General features: G+C 48.9%; 1 protein-coding gene across 2 annotated transcripts in view; it reads left to right on the top strand.

The window, feature by feature from the left end:
- Positions 1–3,031: 3,031 nt before the first annotated feature.
- Positions 3,032–24,130, top strand: part of RAB29 (RAB29, member RAS oncogene family) — a 106,867-nt gene continuing 85,768 nt past the window's right edge. The window contains exon 1 of one of the 2 annotated variants that reach the window (XM_063955153.1): positions 3,032–3,544. In XM_063955153.1, the coding sequence (XP_063811223.1) occupies positions 3,421–3,544 (124 nt within the window). In that variant the 5' untranslated portion in view covers positions 3,032–3,420. The remainder of the gene's footprint in view (positions 3,545–24,130) is intronic. The other variant, XM_063955152.1, reaches the window with a different exon arrangement.

The following is a 24,130-nucleotide window of genomic DNA, read 5'->3' as shown; positions in this document are numbered from 1 at the left end:
CTTTGCGTATATGGATTCAAAAAGTTGCATGAAAATGCACCCGATACAAAACGAGTTTAAGCACTACACAAACCGACTCAAACACGAATATTAGTAAATATTGCCCCATGTTTTTTGCATTTTTGTGGTTTGTCTGGAATTTTTTTGGGAAAATATCAATGCGCCTAATAAGCAGCCAAAATGTGCCCAATAGTGTCACCCCATTCCAAAAACAACGTAATAGACTGAAATCACCGATGGTTCCACATGCACTATAGCAAACCAATATGAGCAGACGTCCTTAATGGATGCAGTGTATCAGTGACCCTTATTCTTCTAAGTACTATAATTCCACAGACACACTCCAAACCCCCCCCCCCATAAAACATAAAAGTGTGATATTGTTATACCCAAACACAGTGCGGTAACTAGGTGTGTGCCAGCGGTGCCTGGCACACAGCGCATGTGCACTGTGGGCACAGGACCGCTGGCAACACCTGCAGGTCCGCACGGATACTTGCACAGCGCTGCAGGTTGTGTGCCTCCCTGGCTCCCCATCGCACCCGCGGCTCCTTCTCCTGCGTGTCCTGATCACTGCTGGCCACAGTGATCGGGCAGCACGCGGCATCCCACCAACACGACACTGCTTCCATTATGGCCGGAGAGGAGAGGCGCCGTCCCTGCTACTCTGCGCCGCTGACAGTCCCACTCCTCTGTGCCGCCGCTGAAAGTCCCGCTCCTCTGCACCGCTAAAGTTTTTACAGCATAGCTCCGGCTGGGCATGGGGCTGTGCTGCGCCTGTGGTGAGCCGAGGGCTGCGCTCCCATTGTCAAATCCATCACGCACAAGATGCTGCGGACTGAGAGGGGAGGTTGCTGCCATTGAGAACGGCTGATGATGATATGCCAGCAGCAGGTCAGTGGAAGTGTTATGGGAGGTCTAATCTCCCCCCTCCTCCCCCTTGTGCAGTGTGTGTAACCCTATGCAGTGCAGTGTAAATGTGTGTGTGTGTGTGTAGCAGTGCAGCGTAACCCTGTTTGTGTGCTGGAGCTTTGCAGTGTAACCCAGTGTGTGTGTGTGTGTGTGTGTAGCAGTGCAGCGTAACCCTATGTGTGCTGGAGCTTTGCAGTGTAACCGAGTGTGTGTGTGTGTACTAGAACATTGCAGTGTAACCTGGTGTGTGTGTGTTCTGGAACAGTACAGTCTAACCCATTGTACAGATGTGTTACAGTTTTGGGACTCTACCTGGTGCAGTGTGTAAAAGGGGACTCTACCTGGAGTAATGTGTGTTAGTGGCGCTACTGTGCGGCGTAATTTGAATAATGGAGACTACTGTACAGCATAATATGAATTGGTATTATTTGTGGTCACGCCCCTTCCCCATGAAGCTTAGCCCCTATATTTTTGATGGGCGCCTACGGCAATCACTGGCCCTATTTTAAATATGGGGGAAGGGGGGGGGGGGCGCCAATGCTGTTTATTGCACACAGCGCTAAAATGTCTAGTTACGGCACTACCCAAACATAGAATATATCTGCACTAAATGTTGAGGGAGTTCGTACCAGAGAAAGTAGTCTAGTAGATTAAGTAGACAAATTCATATGAAAAGGAGAAGGCTGCGTCTTATTAGATTCTGCTCTCAATCCTCCTTCCTTCCTGCCATCTGTACTTTTCAGACTCCCAAGTGCATGTTAAGTAGATGAAAAAGAAACTCCAAACAGTGTAACACAGTATTTATTCCACATCAATAAACCGTAAAAGCTCCAATACATGAAATAGATTGGATTCTCACCATTTAAGTAAATCTACAAATGTAACCAAAGTAATGGTATAATGAACGGTATCCGTTTGATAGACAGTGTCTAGTTAGACAGTCAATAGATAGACACCATATGTTAGACCGACATTAGGTCGACAGGGTCAAAAGGTCGACATGAAAAAGGTACAGTACAAAAGGTCGACAGGTCAAAAGGTCGACATGAAAATGGTCGACATAAAAAAGATAGACAACTGTTTTTTTTCATGTAACATGTTTTTGAACTATTTCATACCTTCTCTATCCATGTCGGCATAGAGTTGGTTATAAACCTTGTGGCGAGCGCAGCGAGCCACCGTGCCCGAAGCGTGGCGAGCGCATGCCTTTCTACAATTGGGGGTCCCAGATGACAAAACTATCCACACAAACCACAAAAATGCAAAAAACATGGCGTCGACCTTTTTCATGTCGACCTTTTGACCCTGTCGACCTAATGTCTATCTAACATATGGTGTCTATCTATTGACTGTCTAACTAGACACTATCTATCTTTTATACCGAGAACATAATAAACACCATGCATCCCCGGAAATTCTCATCCTCCGGCCAGGTCCAATCCAATCGTCCCCCAAAGAAATCCTCCTTTTCAACGCGTTTCAAAACCCTGGTGGTATCATCTTCAAGCTAACAAGATATACTTGTCAACCTGTTAGAATGATTTTGAGGGACACTACAGCTGTAGATGTTAATGTAAGTAGGCCACATGTGTTGATAGTAATGCTTTGTTTTAGATTTAAGCACTCCTCGATAATAAATGCTTTCATCTAACAAGTAGAAACAATACAATACATGTGTGGCTGCAGTTAGTACTGAAAGATGGGGACATGTCCAGGGTCAAATCTTTTACATTTGGAACCATAAATGTAAAATGGGGACATTAGCAACTACTGTACACAACATACTTCGCCATCATTGACCAAAGTTGAGAAATGAGTGGTGTATATAGCTGTCCTTTTAGAGTATTTTTTCAGGTGGATCACTGTAAAACAATCATCAGCTTGGTATGTCTGCTAGGAACCTGTGCTTAAAGGACCTTTACTGAATAACCAGCCAAAGCTGATGTGATCTGTGGATGCACAAACACTACACAGGAAATGACTGGTTCATACAGGAGATAGGGCAGGTGCCCTCCGCAACAGCGGTTATATAGCTGCTAAGGAAAACAGTCCTATTGATGCCTTCACGTTTCCATTAGCACAGCACTGTAATCTTCAGCACTTCATCTCAGCTGCAGCTACCGACAGCAACACTGCCCCTGCCACAGCAGCACACAGCAAGTCTCAAGAAGACTCCCGCCCCTATAGAGCGACCTACAAGGCACTTCCTGCACACAGCTGCTCTATGGGAGCTGTAGTTTCAGTGCTGGCAGGGAGGGTGTATGATGAGTGCAAATGAGAGGTAACATTGCTCACATGACTGAGGACTTTCTGACAGGCGAGAGGATAGGTGGGGCCAGAGGACAGAGGAAGGTGGGAGTAACGCTAGAGGTGGACCCTCATTCTCAGTATATACCCCGCTCAGAGAAGGACTAGGAGCGGTGTCTGGAGCCCCTGGTTACGCACAGACCCCAGGCTGGAGGCAGCGATGCTGAGTGCTCCTATTGAGTGACCGCCCGCTGCTGCATCATGGGGAGCTTTGATCACTTGTTTAAAGTGCTTGTTGTGGGGGACTCCTCTGTTGGCAAAAGCTCCCTGTTGAACAGGTATGTCAATGACGTCTTCGGCAAGGAATACAAGATGACTATGGGAGGTGAGTAGCAGACCTGGTACAGTAGATGGGCAGGAGAATACTTAACTGTATAGTGTGTCCTTATATATTGTTTCACTTTTTAGCTATTTTAAAAGCTGTCCGTATGTGTGTGTTTATGTGTGTACACTCGCTCACTCAGTCACACTCTCTCTCTCTCTCTCTCTCTCTCGCTGATGCAAAGTTACACACCCTCACTAAATGTATCCTACATACAGTATGAGTGCCCCATTACCATCCAATAATGCCCAGTTGCAACTGAGATGTGTACCACTCTGTATTGCCTGTAGTTGCATTTGCTTGGTTACAGTGAATGCAAAGTGCTAAATATATCAAGGTCTGTCTGCAGAATGGACTAGCATGCAACTCTGATTCTGCCCCAGAAATGTATGAATTTAATGCTTAAATCAGTGGTTCCGAAACTTTTTGGGAGTCACGGCCAGTGCTTAAAGTGGTCCGAGAGAGGTGCCCCCCCCCCCCCCCCCCCCCCCCCCCCCCCCGTAGGTGCCAGGGCCACACCCTAGCCCCTCCCACTATGAAGATGCCACACCCACAGCCCCTCCCACCTGTTGTCACACCCCTGGCCTCTCCCCTCAAGAGAGCAATGTAACAGCATCACTCACCCTGTCATTGTATAATAATCACAGTTTATGATATAATTGCAGAGTGAGTGATGCTGCTACATTGCTCTCTTCCACCCAATATTGTTATCTTTAGCAAGGCCAGCAGACACATGTAATGGCAGATGCTCACAGTGTAAAATTATTTATTATATGTCATGTGAAGGTAAAATTACATATAGTGCATACAATATGAAACATACAGGTATGTGGTGATACAGGTTAAAAAAAAACCCAGAGGACTGTCCACTGCTTTAACCTGTATAATCACATACCTGTATGTTTAATATTGGAAAGAGAAAGAGACAGACAGACGGAGAGAGAGAAAGAGAAAAAAAAAAAAAAGAGTAAGAATAAGAAAAAGGGGTCAGGTCTGCTTACCTGCTTATATATGTGACACATGCACACACAGGAACGAGGCGGCACTCTCCGGATTTCAAATAGAAAGTAGTGTATTCAAAATTTAATCTCAAAGCGCAAAGTGCATAACAGGTACAGACGTTTCAACAAAGCACAGGGAGTTTTTTTCAAGATACAAATGCTGCAAATTTTGTTATTTGCACCTTGGAAAAAACTCCCTAAGGTGTCCCCTGACACAGCAGCCCTTAAGGATCCTGCGGATCGTAAACAGGAAACTACCTTTAAATCTATTTATGTTACTACCGGTACGCTACTCAGGCCCGCCGTGGCATCGGCATGGGTGAGTAGCGCTATTGAAAAGTGAGCAGATAACTTGTTATCTGACATAGACACCCTGGATAGGGACAGCGTAGTTTTGACCCTGGGTCACATCAGGGACGCAGCGGTTTATCTAAGGGAGGCTGCGAGGGATATTGGCCTCTTGGGATCAAGGGCCTATGCCATGGCAATCTCGGCTAGGAGGGCGTTGTGGACTCATCAATGGAATGGTGATGCTGACTCTAAGAAGGCTATGGAGGCTCTGCCCTACAAAGGTGAAGTTTTGTTTGATGAGGGCCTCGCGGACCTGGTTTCCACAGCTACCGCGGGTAAGTCTTCCTTTTTGCCTTTTGTCCCTCCACAGCAAAAGAAAACACCTCAATACCAGTTGCAGGCCTTTTGGTCGCATAAGTTCAGGAAAGGACATGGTTCTTCCTTCCTCGCGGCCAGAGGTAAGGGAAGAGATAAAAGATCCCCGGCTGGGGCAAGCTCCCAGGAAAAGAAGTCCTCCCCGGCTTCAACCAAGTCCACCGCATGACGCTGGGGCTCCGCTGTGATAGAGAGAGGTAGTATGTGCTGCAATACAAAAGCTGTGTCAACAGCAAGTCATTGTCACAGTACCCCCGTCACATCGGGGAGACGGGTTTTATTCAACCCTGTTTGTAGTCCCGAAGCCGGATGGCTCGGTCAGGCCGATTCTGAACGTAAAATCCCTCAACCTTTTATTTAAAAAAATTCAAGATGGAATCTCTCCGAGCAGTGATCTCCAGTCTGGAAGGGGAGGATTTTATGGTGTCGGTCGACATAAAGGATGCGTACCAACATGTCCCCATATATCCTCCTCATCGGGCGTACCTGAGGTTCGCTGTTCAGGATTGTCACTACCAATTTCAGACGTTGCCGTTTGGTCTTTCCACGGCCCCGAGGATTTTCACTAAGGTAATGGCAGAAATTATGGTGCTCCTGCGCAGGCAAGGGGTCACAATTATCCCGTACTTGGACGATCTCCTGATAAAGGCGAGATCACAGGAGCAGTTACTGAAAAGCGTTGCGCTCTCCCTGCAGGTGCTGCAACAGCATGGCTGGCTCCTAAATTTACAAAAGTCGCAGTTGATTCCGACAACTCGGCTATCGTTTTTGGGCATGATTCTGGACACCGACCTGCAGAGGATCTTTCTCCCGTTAGAAAAAGCTCAGGAAATCCAGAACATGGCCAAGGAACTTCTGAAACCGCCAAGAGTGACGATTCATCACTGCACTCGAGTGCTGGGAAAAATGGTGTCGGCCTACGAGGCCATACCGTTTGGCAGGCTCCATGCAAGAACTTTTCAGTGGGACCTGCTGGACAAGTGGTCCGGGTCCCATCTGCAGATGCACCGGAAAATAATCCTGTCCTCCAAGACCAGAATCTCGCTCCTGTGGTGGCTGCACAGCTCTCACCTCCTAGAGGGACGCAGGTTCGTGATCCAGGATTGGATCCTAATGACCACGGATGCGAGTCTCCAAGGTTGGGGAGCAGTCACAAAGGGGCAATATTTCCAGGGAAAATGGTCAAGCCAGGAAGCTTGTCTGCACATAAACGTGCTGGAGTTAAGGGCCATCTACAACGGCCTGCGGCAGGCGGAACATCTTCTTCGCGACCTGCCCGTCCTGATTCAGTCGGACAACATCACAGCCGTGGCGCACATAAACCGCCAGGGCGGAACGAAGAGCAGAGCGGCGATGGCAGAGGCCACCAAGATTCTTCGCTGGGGGAAAAACATGTAAGCGCTTTGTCAGCGGTCTTCATTCCAGGAGTGGACAACTGGGAAGCAGACTTCCTCAGCAGACACGATCTCCATCCAGGAGAGTGGGGTCTTCATCAAGAGGTCTTTGCAGAAGTGACAAGTCGTTGGGGACTTCCTCAAGTAGACATGATGGCGTCTCGTCTCAACAAGAAGCTTTGGACATATTGTTCCAGGTCGAGGGACCCTCAAGCAATAGCAGTGGACGCACTAGTGACACCGTGGGTGTTTCAGTCGGTCTATGTGTTCCCTCCGCTTCCACTCATCCCAAAGGTATTAAGGATCATAAGAAGAACAAGCGTTCGGACGATACTCGTTGTTCCAGATTGGCCACGGAGGGCCTGGTATCCGGATCTTCAGGAATTACTCACAGGAGATCCCTGGCCTCTTCCTCTCAGAGAGGATCTGTTACAGCAAGGGCCGTGTGTGTTCCAGGACTTACTGCGGTTGCGTTTGACGGCATGGCGGTTGAACGCCAAATCCTAGCTAGGAAGGGTATTCCCGGGGAAGTTATCCCTACTCTACTCAAAGCTAGAAAGGAGGTAACGGCGAAGCATTATCACCGTATTTGGAGAAAATATGTGTCTTGGTGTGAATCCAAGAAGGCTCCTACAGAAGAATTTCAGCTGGGGCGTTTTTCTCCATTTTTTGCAAGCAGGTGTGGATGCGGGCCTGAAGTTAGGCTCCATTAAAGTGCAGTTGTCGGCCTTATCAATTTTCTTTCAAAAGGAATTAGCCTCACTTCCAGAAGTGCAGACTTTTGTGAAAGGCATGCTACACATCCAACCTCCGTTTGTGCCCCCTATGGCACCGTGGGACCTTAATGTGGTGTTACAGTTCCTTACGTCACATTGGTTTGAACCTTTACAAACGGTAGAGTTGAAATTTCTCACTTGGAAGGTGGTCATGCTATTGGCCTTGGCGTCCGCAAGGCGGGTGTCCGAATTGGCGGCTTTGTCTCACAAAAGCCCCTATCTAATTTTCCATGAGGATAGAGCAGAGTTGAGAACCTGTTTAAATTTTTACCAAAGGTGGTTTCTTCGTTTCACATGAACCAACCTATTGTGGTGCCTGTGGCTACTGAAGCCTTGGCTGATTCCAAGTCTCTTGATGTGGTCAGAGCTTTGAAAATTTCTGTAGCCAGAACGGCTTGGGTTAGGAAGATAGAGGCGCTGTTTGTCCTGTACGCGGCCAACAAGGTTGGCGCTCCTGCTTCTAAGCAGACTATTGCACGCTGGATCTGTAATACGATTCAGCAGGCTCATTCTACGGCTGGTTTGCCGTTACCGAAATCTGTGAAAGCCCATTCCACTAGGAAGGTGGGCTCGTCTTGGGCGGCTGCCCGAGGTGTCTCGGCTTTACATCTTTGCCGAGCAGCTACTTGGTCGGGGTCAAACACTTTTGCAAAGTTCTACAAGTTTGATACCCTGGCTGATGAGGACCTCCTGTTTGCTCAATCGGTGCTGCAGAGTCATCCGCACTTTCCCGCCCGGTTTGGAGCTTTGGTATAAACCCCATGGTCCTTTTTGGAGTCCCCAGCATCCTCTAGGACGTATGAGAAAATAGGATTTACCGGTAGGTATTAAAATCCTTTCTCTTAGTACGTAGTGGATGCTGGGCGCCCGTCCCAGTGCGGACTCTATCTGCAGTAATTGTAAATAGTTATTGCTTATGTTACACAAAGGTTGTGTTTTGGTAAGTGTCAGCCTGTTGCTGATCTCGTTGGTTCACGCTGTTAACTGGTGTTCGTGAAATGCCATGTTGTACGGTGTGTTGTGGTGTAAGCTGGTATGTATCTCACCCTTAGTTTAACAAAATCCTTTTCCTCGAAATGTCCGTCTCCTCTGGGCACAGTTCCTATAACTGAGGTCTGGTGGAGGGGCATAGAGGGAGCAGCCAGTTCACACCCATTTAAAGTCTTAAGGTGCCCATGTCTCCTGCGGATCCCGTCTATGCCCCATGGTCCTTTTGGAGTCTCCAGCATCCTCTACGGACTAAGAGAAAAGGAATTACCGGTAGGTATTTAAAATCCTATTATATTGACCATAAATAATTTTAATTGGTCCTGGTCCACCAACCCACAGCATCCCTATATACCGTATTTTTCGGACCATAAGACGCACCTGACCATAAGACGCACCTAGTTTTTAGAGGAGAAAAACAGGAAAAAAAAATATTCTGAACCAAATAGATTCTGTTACATTGTCTTATATAGCGCAGCAAATTCCTTTGCGCTTTACAATTGTAAACCGAGATAAAACAAATTGGGTAACAACAGACAGACTTGGAGGTAAGAGGGCCCTGCTGCAAGCTTACAATCTATACTGTAGACACAGACATCAGCTTTACAGGCTCTGAGAAAGGAAGAGGTGAGGGGGGGAGAGCGGGGGGACTCACTTTATTGCCTGTCACAGCCTGTCAGTTTACGCTGCCCAAAGCAGGAAGGAATCGGAGGAGGTGAGGGGAGGGAGCGGAGGAGTCACGTGATGCCGGCGCTCTCAGATGACGGGCTCTGAGATGACGGCAAAGCAGCAGCAGCAGACAGGACCCGCCGCTACCCGCACCCGATAACTGCTGCCTCTCCCACCCAGTGCGCTCCCACCCAGCGCATTGAGAGCGCTCCATAAGGTCTTTATTGCTCTATTCGGACCATAAGACGCATGTACTTTTCCCCCCACATTTTTGGGGAGAAAAAGTGCGTCTTATGGTCCGAAAAATACGGTAGTCAAAATCTTAAAGAAAGTTAGTGCACATCTAAATGTATTAGGCAGCTTGCGATAATGGTTTGATCCCAATGCGGCTCCCGTGGGGTCGGTATCGTAAGGCTAGATAGACTGTGCAGGCAAGTCAATCTTGACTATCTAGTGTACTGTGTAGTACAAAGTATAGTCAAAATTGGCACTTCAGTCAAAATCGTACATAGACAAAATTTCAAGCACAGTTAGTCAAAATCTGTGCTATCTGGGTTCTGGGGGAGTCCAAGGGAAATCGCATAGTCAACATTGGGCATAGCAAGGATCTCGCCGTGTGTATGCACCTTTAGGCACACAGGGGCAGATGTATTGAGCCTGGAGAAGGCATAAAGAAGTGATAAAGCAGTGATAAGTGCAAAGTGATAATGCACCAGCCAATCAGCTCCAATATGTAAATTGACAGTTAGGAGGTGATTGGCTGGTGTGTTATCACCGCTTTATCACTTTTCTCTGACGTCCTAGTGGATGCTGGGTACTCCGTAAGGACCATGGGGTATAGACGGGCTCCGCAGGAGACTGGGCACTCTTAAAAGAAAGATTAGGTACTATAGCTGGTGTGCACTGGCTCCTCCCTCTATGCCCCTCCTCCAGACCTCAGTTAGTATCTGTGCCCGGCCAGAGCTGGATGCACCCTAGGCGCTCTCCTGAGCTTCCTAGAAAAAGTATTTGTTAGATTTTTTATTTTCAGTGAGATCTGCTGGCAACAGACTCACTGCTAAATTAGATTTTGAGTTCAAAGTAGTTCACTTTTGGTGTTTTGAGCTACTTTGTGCGCAAACTCGTCCAGTGTATATGGGCTAGCGATGAATGCTGATGCGCGCTCCCTCATCATCGCTGGCCGCGTGAAGCACTTTCCACAGTCTCCTACTGTGTAAAGTGCTTCACCCCCAGTGGACATCGCTGGCACAGGAAAAAGTGATGTCCACGATCATCGCTGTGCATAAACGCCCAGTGTGTATGCACCTTTAATGTAGATAAGGACCTAACAAATGCTGTCTATTTCATGCAAATAAAGTGTTCTAAAACAATTATGCTGTCATATTAATTAGCAACATTCTTTGTGGGAGGACTTGCTTCATACACAGCCACTGTGGAGGGATCTCCCTGATAATCGCTATACAAATAACTTATTAAATGATCATCACTTAAGCCAGTGGTTCTCAAACATTGGGGCAGATGTATTAAGCCTGGAGAAGGCATAAAGAATAAGAATTTACTCACCGGTAATTCTATTTCTCGTAGTCCGTAGTGGATGCTGGGTACTCCGTAAGGACCATGGGGTAAAGACGGGCTCCGCAGGAGACTGGGCACTCTTAAAAGAAAGATTAGGTACTATATCTGGTGTGCACTGGCTCCTCCCTCTATGCCCCTCCTCCAGACCTCAGTTAGTATCTGTGCCCGGCCAGAGCTGGATGCATCCTAGGGGCTCGTGGGTGTACCAGTCGGTGTATGTGTTCCCTTCTCTGCCTCTCATACCCAGGGTAATGAGAATAATAAGGAGAGGAGTAAGAACTATACTCATTGTTCCGGGTGACCAAGAAGAGCTTGGTACCCAGAACTCCAAGAAATGATCTCAGAGGACCCATGGCCTCTGCCGCTCAGACAGGACCTGCTGCAGCAGGGGGCCTGTCTGTTCCAAGACGTACCGCGGCTGCGTTTGACGGCATGGCGGTTGAACGCCGGATCCTGAAGAAAAGGGCATTCCGGAGGAAGTTATCCCTACGCTATTTAAAGCTAGGAAAGAAGTGAACGCAAACCATTATCACCGCATATGGCGGAAATATGTTGCGTGCTGTGAGGCCAGTAAGGCCCCAAAGGAGGAATTTCAGCTAGGTCGATTTCTGCACCTCCTACAAGTCAGAGGTGACTATGGGCCTAAAATTGGGTTCCATTAAGGTCCAGATTTCGGCTCTATCGATTTTCTTCCAAAATAGAACTGGCATCACTGCCTGAAGTTCAGACTTTTGTTAAGGGAGTGCTGCATAGTCAGCCCCCGTTTGTGCCTCCAGTGGCACCGTAGGATCTCAACGTAGTGTTGGATTTCCTGAAGTCGCATTGAGTTGAGCCACTTAAATCCGTGGAGCTACAATACCTCACGTGAAAAGTGGTCATGCTGTGGGCCTTGGCGTCGGCCAGGCGTGTATCAGAATTGGCGGCTTTGTCAAAAGCCCTTATCTGTATTTTATATGGATAAGGCGGAATTGAGGACTCGTTCCCAATTCCTTCCTAAGGTGGTAGCAGTTTTTCATGTGAACCAACCTATTGTGGTGCCTGCGGCTACTTGGGACTTGGAGGATTCCAAGTTTCTGGACGTAGTCAGGGCCCTGAAAAGTATATGTTTCCAGGACGGCTGGAGTCAGGAAAACTGACTCGCTATTTATCCTGTATGCACCCAACAAGCTGGGTGCTCCTGCTTCTAAGCAGACTATTGCTCGCTGGATCTGTAGCACGATTCAACTTGCACATTCTGCGGCTGGACTGCCGCACCCTAAATCTGTGAAAGCCCATTCCACGAGGAAAGTGGGCTCTTCTTGGGCGGCTGCCCGAGGGGTCTCGGCTTTACAAATTTGCCGAGCTGTTACTTGGTCGGGTTCAAACACTCTTGCAAGAGTCTACAAGTTTGATACCCTGGCTGAGGAGGACCTAGAGTTTGCTCATTCGGTGCTGCAGAGTCATCCGCACTCTCCCGCCCGTTTGGGAGCTTTGGTATAATCCCCATGGTCCTTACGGAGTCCCCAGCATCCACTTAGGACGTTAGAGAAAATAAGATTTTACTCACCTGTAAATCTATTTCTCGTAGTCCGTAGTGGATGCTGGGCGCCTATCCCAAGTGCGGATTGTCTGCAATACTTGTATATAGTTATTGCCTAACTAAAGGGTTATTGTTGAGCCATCTGTTGAGAGGCTCAGTTGTTATCATACTGTTAACTGGGTATAGTATCACGAGTTATACAGTGTGATTGGTGTGGCTGGTATGAGTCTTACCCGGGATTCAAAATCCTTCCTTATTGTGTCAGCTCTTCCGGGCACAGTATCCTAACTGAGGTCTGGAGGAGGGTCTTAGTGGGAGGAGCCAGTGCACACCAGGTAGTCCTAAAGCTTTCTTTAGTTGTACCCAGTCTCCTGCGGAGCCGCTCATTCTTCATGGTCCTTACGGAGTCCCCAGCATCCACTACGGACTACGAGAAATAGATTTACCGGTGAGTAAAATCTTATTATCTCCCGATAGAGAAAGCTCAGGAACTCATGACACTGGTCAGGAACCTATTAAAACCAAAACAGGTGTCAGTACATCACTGCACCCGAGTCCTGGGAAAGATGGTGGCATCATACGAGGCCATTCCCTTCGGCAGGTTCCATGCGAGGACCTTTCAATGGGACTTACTGGACAAGTGATCCGGATCACATCTTCAGATGCATCAGTTAATCACCCTATCCCTCAGGGCCAGGGTGTCACTCCTGTGGTGGCTGCAGAGCGCTCACCTTCTCGAGGGCCGCAGATTCGGCATTCAGGACTGGGTCCTGGTGACCACGGACGCAAGCCTCCGAGGTTGGGAGCAGTCACACAGGGAAGAAATTTCCAAGGTCTGTGGTCAAGTCAAGAGACTTGCCTTCACATGAACATCCTGGAACTAAGGTCCATGTACAACGCCCTACGTCAAGCGGAGACCCTGCTTCGCGACCAACCGGTACTGATTCAGTCAGACAACATCACCGTAGTGGCTCGTGTAAACCGACAAGGCGGCACAAGGAGCAGGGTGGCGATGGCGGAAGCCACCAGAATTCTTCGCTGGGCGGAGAATCACGTAAGCGCACTGTCAGCAGTGTTCATCCCGGGAGTGGACAACTGGGAAGCAGACTTCCTCAGCAGACACGTCCTCCTCCCGGGAGAGTGGGGACTACATCAGGAAGTCTTCGCACAGATTACAAGTCGGTGGGAACTGCCACAGGTGGACATGATGGCATCCCGCCTCAACAAAAAGCTACAGAGGTATTGCGCCAGGTCAAGAGACCCTCAGGCGATAGCTGTGGACGTCCTGGTGACGCCGTGGGTGTTCCAGTCGGTCTATGTATTTCCTCCTCTTCCTCTCATACCCAAGGTGCTGAGGATAATAAGAAAATGAGGAGTGAGAACAATCCTCATTGTTCCCGATTGGCCACGAAGGACTTGGTATCCAGATATGCAAGAAATGCTCACAGAGGACCCGTGGCCTCTTCCTCTAAGACAGGACTTGTTGCAACAGGGACCCTCTCTGTTCCAAGACTTACCGTGGCTGCGTTTGACGGCATGGCGGTTGAACGCCGGATCCTAGCAGAGAAAGGCATTCCGGATGAGGTCATTCCTACGCTGATAAAGGCTAGGAAGGACGTGACAGCTCAACATTATCACCGTATATGGCGAAAATATGTTGCTTGGTGTGAGGCCAGGAATGCTCCTACGGAGGATTTCCAGCTGGGCCGTTTCCTTCACTTCCTACAGTCCGGAGTGAATTTGGGCCTAAAATTGGGTTCCATTAAGGTCCAGATTTCGGCCCTATCCATTTTCTTTCAAAAGGAGTTGTCTTCTCTACCTGAAGTTCAGACGTTTGTAAAGGGAGTGCTGCATATTCAGCCTCCTTTTGTGCCTCCAGTGGCACCTTGGGATCTTAACGTGGTGTTAAGTTTCCTGAAATCCCACTGGTTTGAACCACTTTAAAACGGTGGAGTTGAAATATCTCACGTGGAAGGTGGTCATGTTATTAGGCGTGTGTCAGAGTTGGCGGCTTTGTCGCATAAGAGCCCCTATCTGGTTTTTCATGTGGATAGAGCAGAATTGCGGACCCGTCCACAATTTCTGCCGAAAGTGGTTTCATCTTTTCATATAAACCAACCTATTGTGGTGCCTGTGGCTACTACTGACTTGGAGGATTCCGAGTTGCTTGATGTGGTCAGGGCTTTGAAGGTTTATGTAGCCAGAACGGCTAGGGTCAGGAAAACAGAGTCGTTGTTTATCCTGTATGCACCCAACAAGCTTGGTGCTCCTGCTTCAAAGCAAACTATTGCTCGCTGGATCTGTAACATGATTCAGCAGGCTCATTCTGCGGCTGGATTGCCGCTGCCAAAATCAGTTAAGGCCCATTACACTAGGAAGGTGGGCTCTTCTTGGGCGGCTGCCCGAGGGGTCTCGGCATTACAACTTTGCCGAGCGGCTACTTGGTCAGGTTCAAACACTTTTGCAAAGTTCTACAAGTTTGATACCCTGGCTGAGGAGGACCTCTTGTTTGCTCAATCGGTGCTGCAGAGTCATCCGCACTCTCCCGCCCGTTTGGGAGCTTTGGTATAATCTACATGGTCCTTACGGAGTCCCCAGCATCCACTAGGACGTTAGAGAAAATAAGATTTTACTTACCGGTAAATCTATTTCTCGTAGTCCGTAGTGGATGCTGGGCGCCCGTCCCAAGTGCGGACTTCTTCTGCAATGCTTGTATATAGTTATTGCTTCAATAAGGGTTATGTTATGGTTGCATCAGGGTTTGACCTGATGCTCTGTTGTTTGTCATACTGTTAACTGGTTGTTTTCACATGTTATACGGTATGATTGGTGTGGCTGGTATGAATCTTGCCCTGGATTACCAAAATCCTTTCCTTGTACTGTCAGCTCTTCTGGGCACAGTTTCTCTAACTGAGGTCTGGAGGAGGGGCATAGAGGGAGGAGCCAGTGCACACCAGAACCTTAAGAAAGAATTTAAGTGCCTATGTCTCCTGCGGAGCCCGTCTATCCCCATGGTCCTTACGGACTACGAGAAATAGATTTACCGGTAAGTAAAATCTTATTTTCTTGGTGTGAGTCCAAGAAATTTCCTGCTGTGGAATTTCAACTTGGATGTTTTCTCCTTTTCCTGCAAGCAGGTGTGGATATGGGACTGAGATTGTGCTCCATCAAGGTCAAGATCTCTGCTTTGTCCATCTTCTTCCAAAAACAATTGGCTGTCCTCCCTGAGGTTCAGACCTTTTTGAAAGGGGTTCTGCACATCCAGCCTCCCTTTGTGGTGCCAACGGCTCCCTGGTATCTTGATGTGGTGTTGCAGTTCCTTTCCATCAGTTTAGTTTGAGCCTCTACAAGGGGCTGATGTCAAGTTTCTCACGTGGAAGGCGGTCACTTTGTTGGCCTTGGCTTCTGCTCGACCTGTGTCGGAATTGGGGGCTTTATCTTGTAAAAGTCCCTATCTGATCTTCCATGAAGATAGGGCGGCACTTAAGACTCGTCCACAGTTCCTGCCTAAGGTTGTATCGGCTTTCCATATCAACCAACCTATTGTGGTGCCAGTGGCTACTGACTCCTCAATTGCTTCAAAGGCCTTGGATGTTGTTAGGACCTTGAAGATTTGTGAAGAGGACGGCTCGTCATAGGAAAAGTGACTCTCTGTCCTCTATGATCCCAAGAAAATTGGGTGTTCTTCTAAACAGTCGATCTCACGCTGGATCAGGTTCACTATCCAGCAGGCTTATTCTACAGCAGCAATAAATTGTGGAAAACTGCTCTAATCAAGCTGGTAACAATCCCCAGGTGCTGCGGGAGGGGGTTACTCTAGACAAGAAATACAAAAGGTATTTTTCCCACGCACTCTGCTGGCTGTTAGTAAGAAGAACTGCAGGATTGCTGTGTCCAAGATCTGTAAAGGCCCACTCTACTCGTAAAGTGGGCTCTTTCTGGGCGGCGGCCCGGGGTGTCTCAGCTGTACAACTTTGCCGAGCAGCTACTTGGTCTGGGTCAAACACGTTTGCCAAGTTTTACAGGTTCGATACTTTGGCTGCTGATGACCTCAAGTTTGGTCAAGCAGTATTGCAGGATCCTCCGCGCTCTCCCTCCCATTCTGGGAGCTTTGGTACATCCCCATGATACTAATATGGACCCCATCATCCTCTAGGATGTAAGAGAAAATAGGATTTCTCTAACGTCCTAAGTGGATGCTGGGAACTCCGTAAGGACCATGGGGAATAGCGGCTCCGCAGGAGACTGGGCACAACTAAAGAAAGCTTTAGGACTACCTGGTGTGCACTGGCTCCTCCCTCTATGACCCTCCTCCAGACCTCAGTTAGAATTTTGTGCCCGGCCGAGCTGGATGCACACTAAGGGCTCTCCTGAGCTCTTAGAAAGAAAGTAATATTTAGGTTTTTTATTTTCAGTGAGATCTGCTGGCAACAGACTCACTGCTACGAGGGACCTAGGGGAGAGAAGCGAACCTACCTGCTTGCAGCTAGCTTGGGCTTCTAGGCTACTGGACACCATTAGCTCCAGAGGGATCGAACACAGGCCCAGCCTCGGTCGTCCGGTCCCGGAGCCGCGCCGCCGTCCTCCTAGCAGTGCCAGAAGCAAGAAGACGTTCCTGGAAATCGGCGGCAGAAGACTTCGGTCTTCATTAAGGTAGCGCACAGCACTGCAGCTGTGCGCCATTGCTCCCCAGGCACACCACATACTCCGGTCACTGATGGGTGCAGGGCGCTGTGGGGGGGGCGCCCTGGGCTGCAATAGAAGTACCTTACTTGGCAAATTAACACATAATATAGCCTTTAAGACTATATATATGTGTAAAATCCCCTGCCATAACTGTATAAAAAAAAAGCGGGAGAAGCCCGCCGGTAAAGGGGCGGGGCTATCTCCCTCAGCACACTGGCGCCATTTTCCCTCACAGCTCCGCTGGAAGGATCGCTCCCCAGGCTCTCCCCTGCAGTTCCAGACTACATAGGGTAAAAAAGAGGGGGGGGGGGCACTAAATTTAGGCGCAATCTGTGATATATAAGCAGCTATAAGGGGTAAAATCACTGTGTAGTGTGTATCCCTGTTTTATATAGCGCTCTTGTGTGTGCTGGCATACTCTCTCTCTCTGTCTCCCCAAAGGGCTTTGTGGGGTCCTGTCCTCAGTCAGAGCATTCCCTGTGTGTGTGCGGTGGGTCGGTACGGCTGTGTCGACATGTTTGATGAGGAGGATTATGTGGAGGCGGAGCAGGTGCCGATAAATGTGATGTCACCCCCTGCGGGGTCGACACCTGAGTGGATGGATATGTGGAAGGAATTACGCGACAGTGTCAACTCCTTACATAAAAGGTTTGACGACATATCAGATGTGGGACAGCCGGCTTCTCAGCCCGTGCCTGCCCAGACGTCTCAAAAGCCATCAGGGGCTCTAAAACGCCCGCTACCTCAGATGGCAGACACAGATGTCGACACAGATACTGACTCCAGTGTCGACGATGATGAGACTAGTGTACATTCCAATAGAGCCACACGTTACATGATTACGGCAATGAAAAATGTGTTGCACATTTCTGATATTACCCCAGGTACCACAAAAAAGGGTATTATGTTTGGGGAGAAAAAACTACCATGGTTTTTCCCCCTTCTGATGAATTAAATGAAGTGTGTGAAGAAGCGTGGGCTTCCCCCGATAAGAAACTAGTAATTTCTAAAAAGTTACTAATGGCGTACCCTTTCCCGCCAGAGGATAGGTCACGTTGGGAGACATCCCCTAGGGTAGATAAAGCGCTCACACGCCTGTCAAAGAAGGTGGCACTACCGTCTCCGGACACGGCCGCCCTAAAGGAGCCTGCTGATCGGAAGCAGGAGGCTATCCTGAAGTCTGTTTATACACACTCAGGTATTATACTGAGACCAGCTATTGCTTCAGCATGGATGTGCAGTGCTGCAGCTGCGTGGTCAGATTCCCTGTCAGAAAATATTGATACCTTAGACAGGGACACTATATTGCTAACCATAGAGCATATTAAAGACGCAGTCTTATACATGAGAGATGCACAGAGGGATATTTGCCGGCTGGCATCTAAAATAAGTGCAATGTCCATTTCTGCCAGGAGGGGTTTATGGACTCGGCAGTGGACAGGGGATGCAGATTCTAAAAGGCACATGGAAGTTTTGCCTTACAAGGGTGAGGAGTTGTTTGGGGATGGTCTCTCGGACCTCGTTTCCACAGCGACAGCTGGGAAGTCAGCATTTTTACCCCATGTTCCCTCACAGCCAAAGAAAGCACCGTATTATCAGGTACAGTCCTTTCGGCCCCAGAAATGCAAGCGGGTTAAAGGCGCGTCCTTTCTGCCCAGAGGCAGAGGTAGAGGAAAAAAGCTGCAGCATACAGCCAGTTCCCAGGAACAAAAGCCCTCCCCCGCTTCCTCTAAGTCCACCGCATGACGCTGGGGCTCCACAGGCGGAGCCAGGTACGGTGGGGGCCCGTCTCAAGAACTTCAGCGACCAGTGGGCTCGCTCACGGGTGGATCCCTGGATTCTACAAGTAGTATCTCAGGGGTACAAGCTGGAATTCGAGACGTCTCCCCCTCGCCGTTTCCTCAAATCTGCCTTGCCAACAGCTCCCCCGGACAGGGAGGCAGTGCTGGAGGCAATTCACAAGCTGTATTCGCAGCAGGTGATAGTCAAGGTACCCCTCCTTCAACAAGGAAGGGGTTACTATTCCACAATGTTTGTGGTACCGAAACCGGACGGTTCGGTGAGACCCATTTTAAATTTGAAATCCTTGAACACCTATATAAAAAGGTTCAAGTTCAAGATGGAATCGCTCAGGGCGGTTATTTCAAGCCTGGAGGAAGGGGATTACATGGTATCACTGGACATCAAGGATGCTTACCTACATGTCCCCATTTACCTTCCTCACCAGGAGTACCTCAGATTTGTGGTACAGGACTGTCATTACCAATTCCAGACGTTGCCGTTTGGTCTGTCCACGGCACCGAGGGTATTTACCAAGGTAATGGCCGAAATGATGATACTCCTTCGAAAAAAGGGAGTTTTAATTATCCCATACATGGACGATCTCCTTATAAAGGCGAGGTCCAGGGAGCAGTTGTTGGTCGGGGTAGCACTATCTCGGGAGGTGCTACAACAGCACGGTTGGATTCTGAATATTCCAAAGTCACAGCTGGTTCCTACGTGTCGTGTCGTCTACTGTTTCTGGGGATGGTTCTGGACACAGACCAGAAAAGGGTGTTTCTCCCGGAGGAGAAAGCCAAGGAGTTGTCGTCTCTAGTCAGAGATCTCCTGAAACCAAAACAGGTCTCGGTGCATCACTGCACGAGAGTCCTGGGAAAAATGGTAGCTTCCTACGAAGCAATTCCATTCGGCAGGTTCCATGCAAGAATCTTTCAGTGGGAACTGTTGGACAAGTGGTCCGGATCCCATCTTCAGATGCATCGGCTGATAACCCTCTCTCCAAGGACCAGGGTGTCTCTGCTGTGGTGGCTGCAGAATGCTCATCTTCTAGAGGGCTGCAGATTCGGCATACAGGACTGGGTCCTGGTGACCATGGATGCCAGCCTTCGAGGCTGGGGGGCAGTCACACAGGGAAGAAACTTCCAAGGGCTATGGTCAAGCCAGGAGATTTCCCTACACATAAATATTCTGGAACTAAGGGCCATCTACAATGCCCTAAGTCAGGCAAGACCCCTGCTTCAAAACCAGCCGGTACTGATCCAGTCAGACAACATCACGGCGGTCGCCCATGTAAACCGACAGGGCGGCACGAGAAGCAGGACGGCGATGGCAGAAGCCTCAAGGATTCTCCGATGGGCGGAAAATCACGTGTTAGCACTGTCAGCAGTGTTCATTCCGGGAGTGGACAACTGGGAAGCAGACTTCCTCAGCAGGCACGACCTCCACCCGGGAGAGTGGGGACTTCATCCAGAAATCTTTCAGCTGATTGTAAATCGCTGGGAACGGCCACAGGTGGACATGATGGCGTCCCGCCTCAACAAAAAGCTAGAAAGATATTGCGCCAGGTCGAGAGACCCTCAGGCAATAGCTGTGGACGCTCTAGTGACACCGTGGGTGTACCAGTCGGTTTATGTGTTCCCTCCTCTTCCTCTCATACCCAAGGTACTGAGGATAATAAGACGAAGAGGAGTAAGAACTATACTCATTGTTCCGGATTGGCCAAGTAGAGCTTGGTACCCAGAACTTCAAGAAATGATCTCAGAGGACCCATGGCCTCTGCCGCTCAGACAGGACCTGCTGCAGCAGGGGCCCTGTCTGTTCCAAGACTTACCGCGGCTGCGTTTGACGGCATGGCGGTTGAACGCCGGATCCTGAAGGAAAAGGGCATTCCGGAGGAAGTCATCCCTACGCTGATTAAAGCTAGGAAAGAAGTGACCGCAAACCATTATCACCGCATATGGCGAAAATATGTTGCGTGGTGTGAGGCCAGGAAGGCCCCAACGGAGGAATTTCAGCTGGGCCGTTTTCTGCACTTCCTACAGTCAGGGGTGACTATGGACCTAAAATTGGGTTCCATTAAGGTCCAGATTTCGGCTCTATCGATTTTCTTCCAGAAAGAACTGGCTTCACTACCTGAAGTTCAGACATTTGTTAAGGGAGTGCTGCATATTCAGCCCCCTTTTGTGCCCCCAGTGGCACCTTGGGATCTCAACGTGGTGTTGGATTTCCTAAAGTCACATTGGTTTGAACCACTTAAAACCGTGGATTTAAAATATCTCACGTGGAAAGTGGTCATGCTGTTGGCCTTGGCTTCGGCCAGGCGTGTGTCAGAATTGGCGGCTTTATCATGTAAAAGCCCTTATCTGATTTTCCATATGGATAGGGCGGAATTGAGGACTCGTCCCCAATTTCTCCCAAAGGTGGTTTCAGCTTTTCATTTGAACCAGCCTATTGTGGTGCCTGTGGCTACTCGTGACTTGGAGGATTCCAAGTTGCTGGACGTAGTCCGGGCCCTAAAAATCTATGTTTCCAGGACAGCTGGAGTCAGAAAGACTGACTCGCTATTTATCCTGCATGCACCCAACAAGTTGGGTGCGCCTGCTTCAAAGCAGACTATTGCTTGCTGGATCTGTAGCACGATTCAACTTGCACATTCTGCGGCTGGACTACCGCATCCTAAATCTGTAAAAGCCCATTCCACCAGGAAGGTGGGCTCTTCTTGGGCGGCTGCCCGAGGGGTCTCAGCTTTACAACTTTGCCGAGCAGCTACTTGGTCGGGGTCAAACACATTTGCTAAATTCTACAAGTTTGATACCCTGGCTGAGGAGGACCTAGAGTTCGCTCATTCGGTGCTGCAGAGACATCCGCACTCTCCCGCCCGTTTGGGAGCTTTGGTATAATCCCCATGGTCCTTACGGAGTTCCCAGCATCCACTTAGGACGTTAGAGAAAATAAGATTTTACTCATCGGTAAATCTATTTCTCGTAGTCCGTAGTGGATGCTGGGCGCCTGTCCCAAGTGCGGATTGTCTGCAATACTTGTATATAGTTATTGGTTAACTAAAGGGTTATTGTTGAGCCATCTGTTGAGAGGCTCGGTTATATTTCATACTGTTAACTGGGTATAGCATCACGAGTTATACGGTGTGATTGGTGTGGCTGGTATGAGTCTTACCCGGGATTCCAAATCCTTTCCTTATTGTGTCAGCTCTTCCGGGCACAGTATCCTAACTGAGGTCTGGAGGAGGGTCATAGAGGGAGGAGCCAGTGCACACCAGGTAGTCCTAAAGCTTTCTTTAGTTGTGCCCAGTCTCCTGCGGAGCCGCTATTCCCCATGGTCCTTACGGAGTTCCCAGCATCCACTACGGACTACGAGAAATAGATTTACCGGTGAGTAAAATCTTATTTTTAATTACCTACCAGTACATCCTTTTCTCGTAGTCCGTAGAGGATGCTTGGCGCCCATCCAGCGCTGCGTTTTGCTGCATTGGTTTTACAGTTCAGTACTTCCTAGTTCCTAGGTAAGTTCTGCGTTATTTACTGTTTTCAGCTGTTGCTGAGTTTTTCAGGCATGTTAGCCGGATTTGCCTGTTATGTGAGCTGGTATGAATCTCGCCACTATCTGTGTAATTAATTTTCCTAGCAGTTTGCGCATATGCAGCAGGAAAATGGCCACCGTCTAATTTTAATGAAGAACTGTTCATGTGCACTAAACTCTGGGACAGCTCTATGGTCTTCTAGTGCCAAGAGTCACTGCTCCGCTGTCTAGAGAGGAAGGGGCCTGGAAGGAGACTGCACACAAGCGTGTTCTGATGATGCACTCCACTTTGGGGGTCATTACGAGTTGATCACAGCCAGCAACTTTTTGCTGCTGCTGCGATCAACTAATTCCCGCCTATGGGGAAGTGTATTTTAGCATAGCAGGGCTGCGATCGCTTGTGCAGCCCTGCTATGCTTAAAAATGTTCCTGTAAAACAAGGCTAGCCCTACAGCTACTTACCCAGTGCGACGGACCCAGCGATTAAGGTCCTGGTCCTGACGTCAGACATCCGCCCTCCGTTCGCCTGGACACGCCTGCGTTCTTCTTACCTCTCCCCGAAAACGGCCTCTAATGGTGAGAATCCGCCCCGGACCGCCTCTCCGCTGTCAATCTTCTTTCCGTCCAGCTCTGCGTCTTTTCTTCACGCTAGGCGCTCCGTTGCCTGGTAACGTGTGTCGCCGGGCAACGTCGTGCGTGCGCGATGCGCACGTCGCGCATGCTCAGTTCTGACCCGTTCGCACTGCAGCGAACAACTGCTGCGTGCGATCGGGTCAGAATAACCCCCTTTATCTCTCTGATACATTGGTGAGAATATCAGAATCGGCTTTATTGGCCAGGTATACTCACGTATACTAGGAACTATTTGCGGTACAATGCATCGCCAAATAACATAAAGGGGAGATAGATACATACATACATACATACATACATACATACATACCATGCTTTACTATGGGAATAATGTGTAAAATTGCATCTCCATGCGTAGCACCAGACATATAGACATCGTTTAGTAGATGGACAGTTAGTGGGAAGAAGCTTTTAGTGGTTCTGGTCGTCCTGGCGGGAATGGACCTGTAACACCTGCCTGATGGGAGCATTTCAAACAGGTCGTGGCCGGGGTGTTGCTTGTCTGCCAGAGTTTTCCCTGAACTCTTCTTGATTCTGGACAGGTATAGGTCTTGAACAGTGGGGAGATCGGTCTCAACAATCTTTTCAGCTGTCCTCACCACCCCCTGTAGCCTTCGTCTTTCACACTTTTTGGCAGCTCCATACCAGACTGTGATCGATGAGCATAGGACAGACTCTACGATGGCTGTGTAGAAGATATGCAGCAGATTCTGCGGGATATTGAACTTGTTGAGTTGCCTTAGGAAGAACATTCACTCTTGCGCCTTCCTGGCGATAGCACTTGTGTTTGGTCCCCATTTAAGGTCATGGGATATTTTTGACCCTAGGAATTTACAGGAGTCGACCCACGACACCACGCGGTTGGAAATCACGAGTGGGGCAAGGCAGCAGGTTTCCTTCTGAAGTCCACTACCATCTCTACCGTTTGGAGGGGGTTTAGTTCCAGCTTATTCTTGCCGCACCACTGTGTTAGCCGGTCAACCTCGCGTCTTTATGCAGACTCATCCCCGTCCTCGATTAGACCAATGATGGTGGTGTAGTCAGCGAATTTTATTATTTTTACAGATTGCTCGGCCAAGGTACAGTCATTGGTGTATAGAGAGAAGAGCAGGGGGGAGAGGACACATCCTTCGGGAGCGCCTGTGCTGATCGAGCGCACGTCAGATGAAAGCTTCCCTGCTTTCACCACCTGTCTCCTTGCTGTCAGGAAATATACGATCCAGGAGCATGTTGGTGTAGGAACACCTAAGGAGAGAAGTTTCGGCTGTAGGATACATGGGACGATTGTGTTGAATGCTGAGCTGAAGTCCACGAATAGGACCTTCGCATAGGTGCCTAGGCAGTCCAGTTGCTGTAGGATGTAGTGC

This window comes from Pseudophryne corroboree, chromosome 2 (assembly GCF_028390025.1).
Source record: "Pseudophryne corroboree isolate aPseCor3 chromosome 2, aPseCor3.hap2, whole genome shotgun sequence".
Lineage (NCBI taxonomy): Eukaryota > Metazoa > Chordata > Amphibia > Anura > Myobatrachidae > Pseudophryne > Pseudophryne corroboree.
This window is presented reverse-complemented; position numbering and strand designations above follow the sequence as displayed.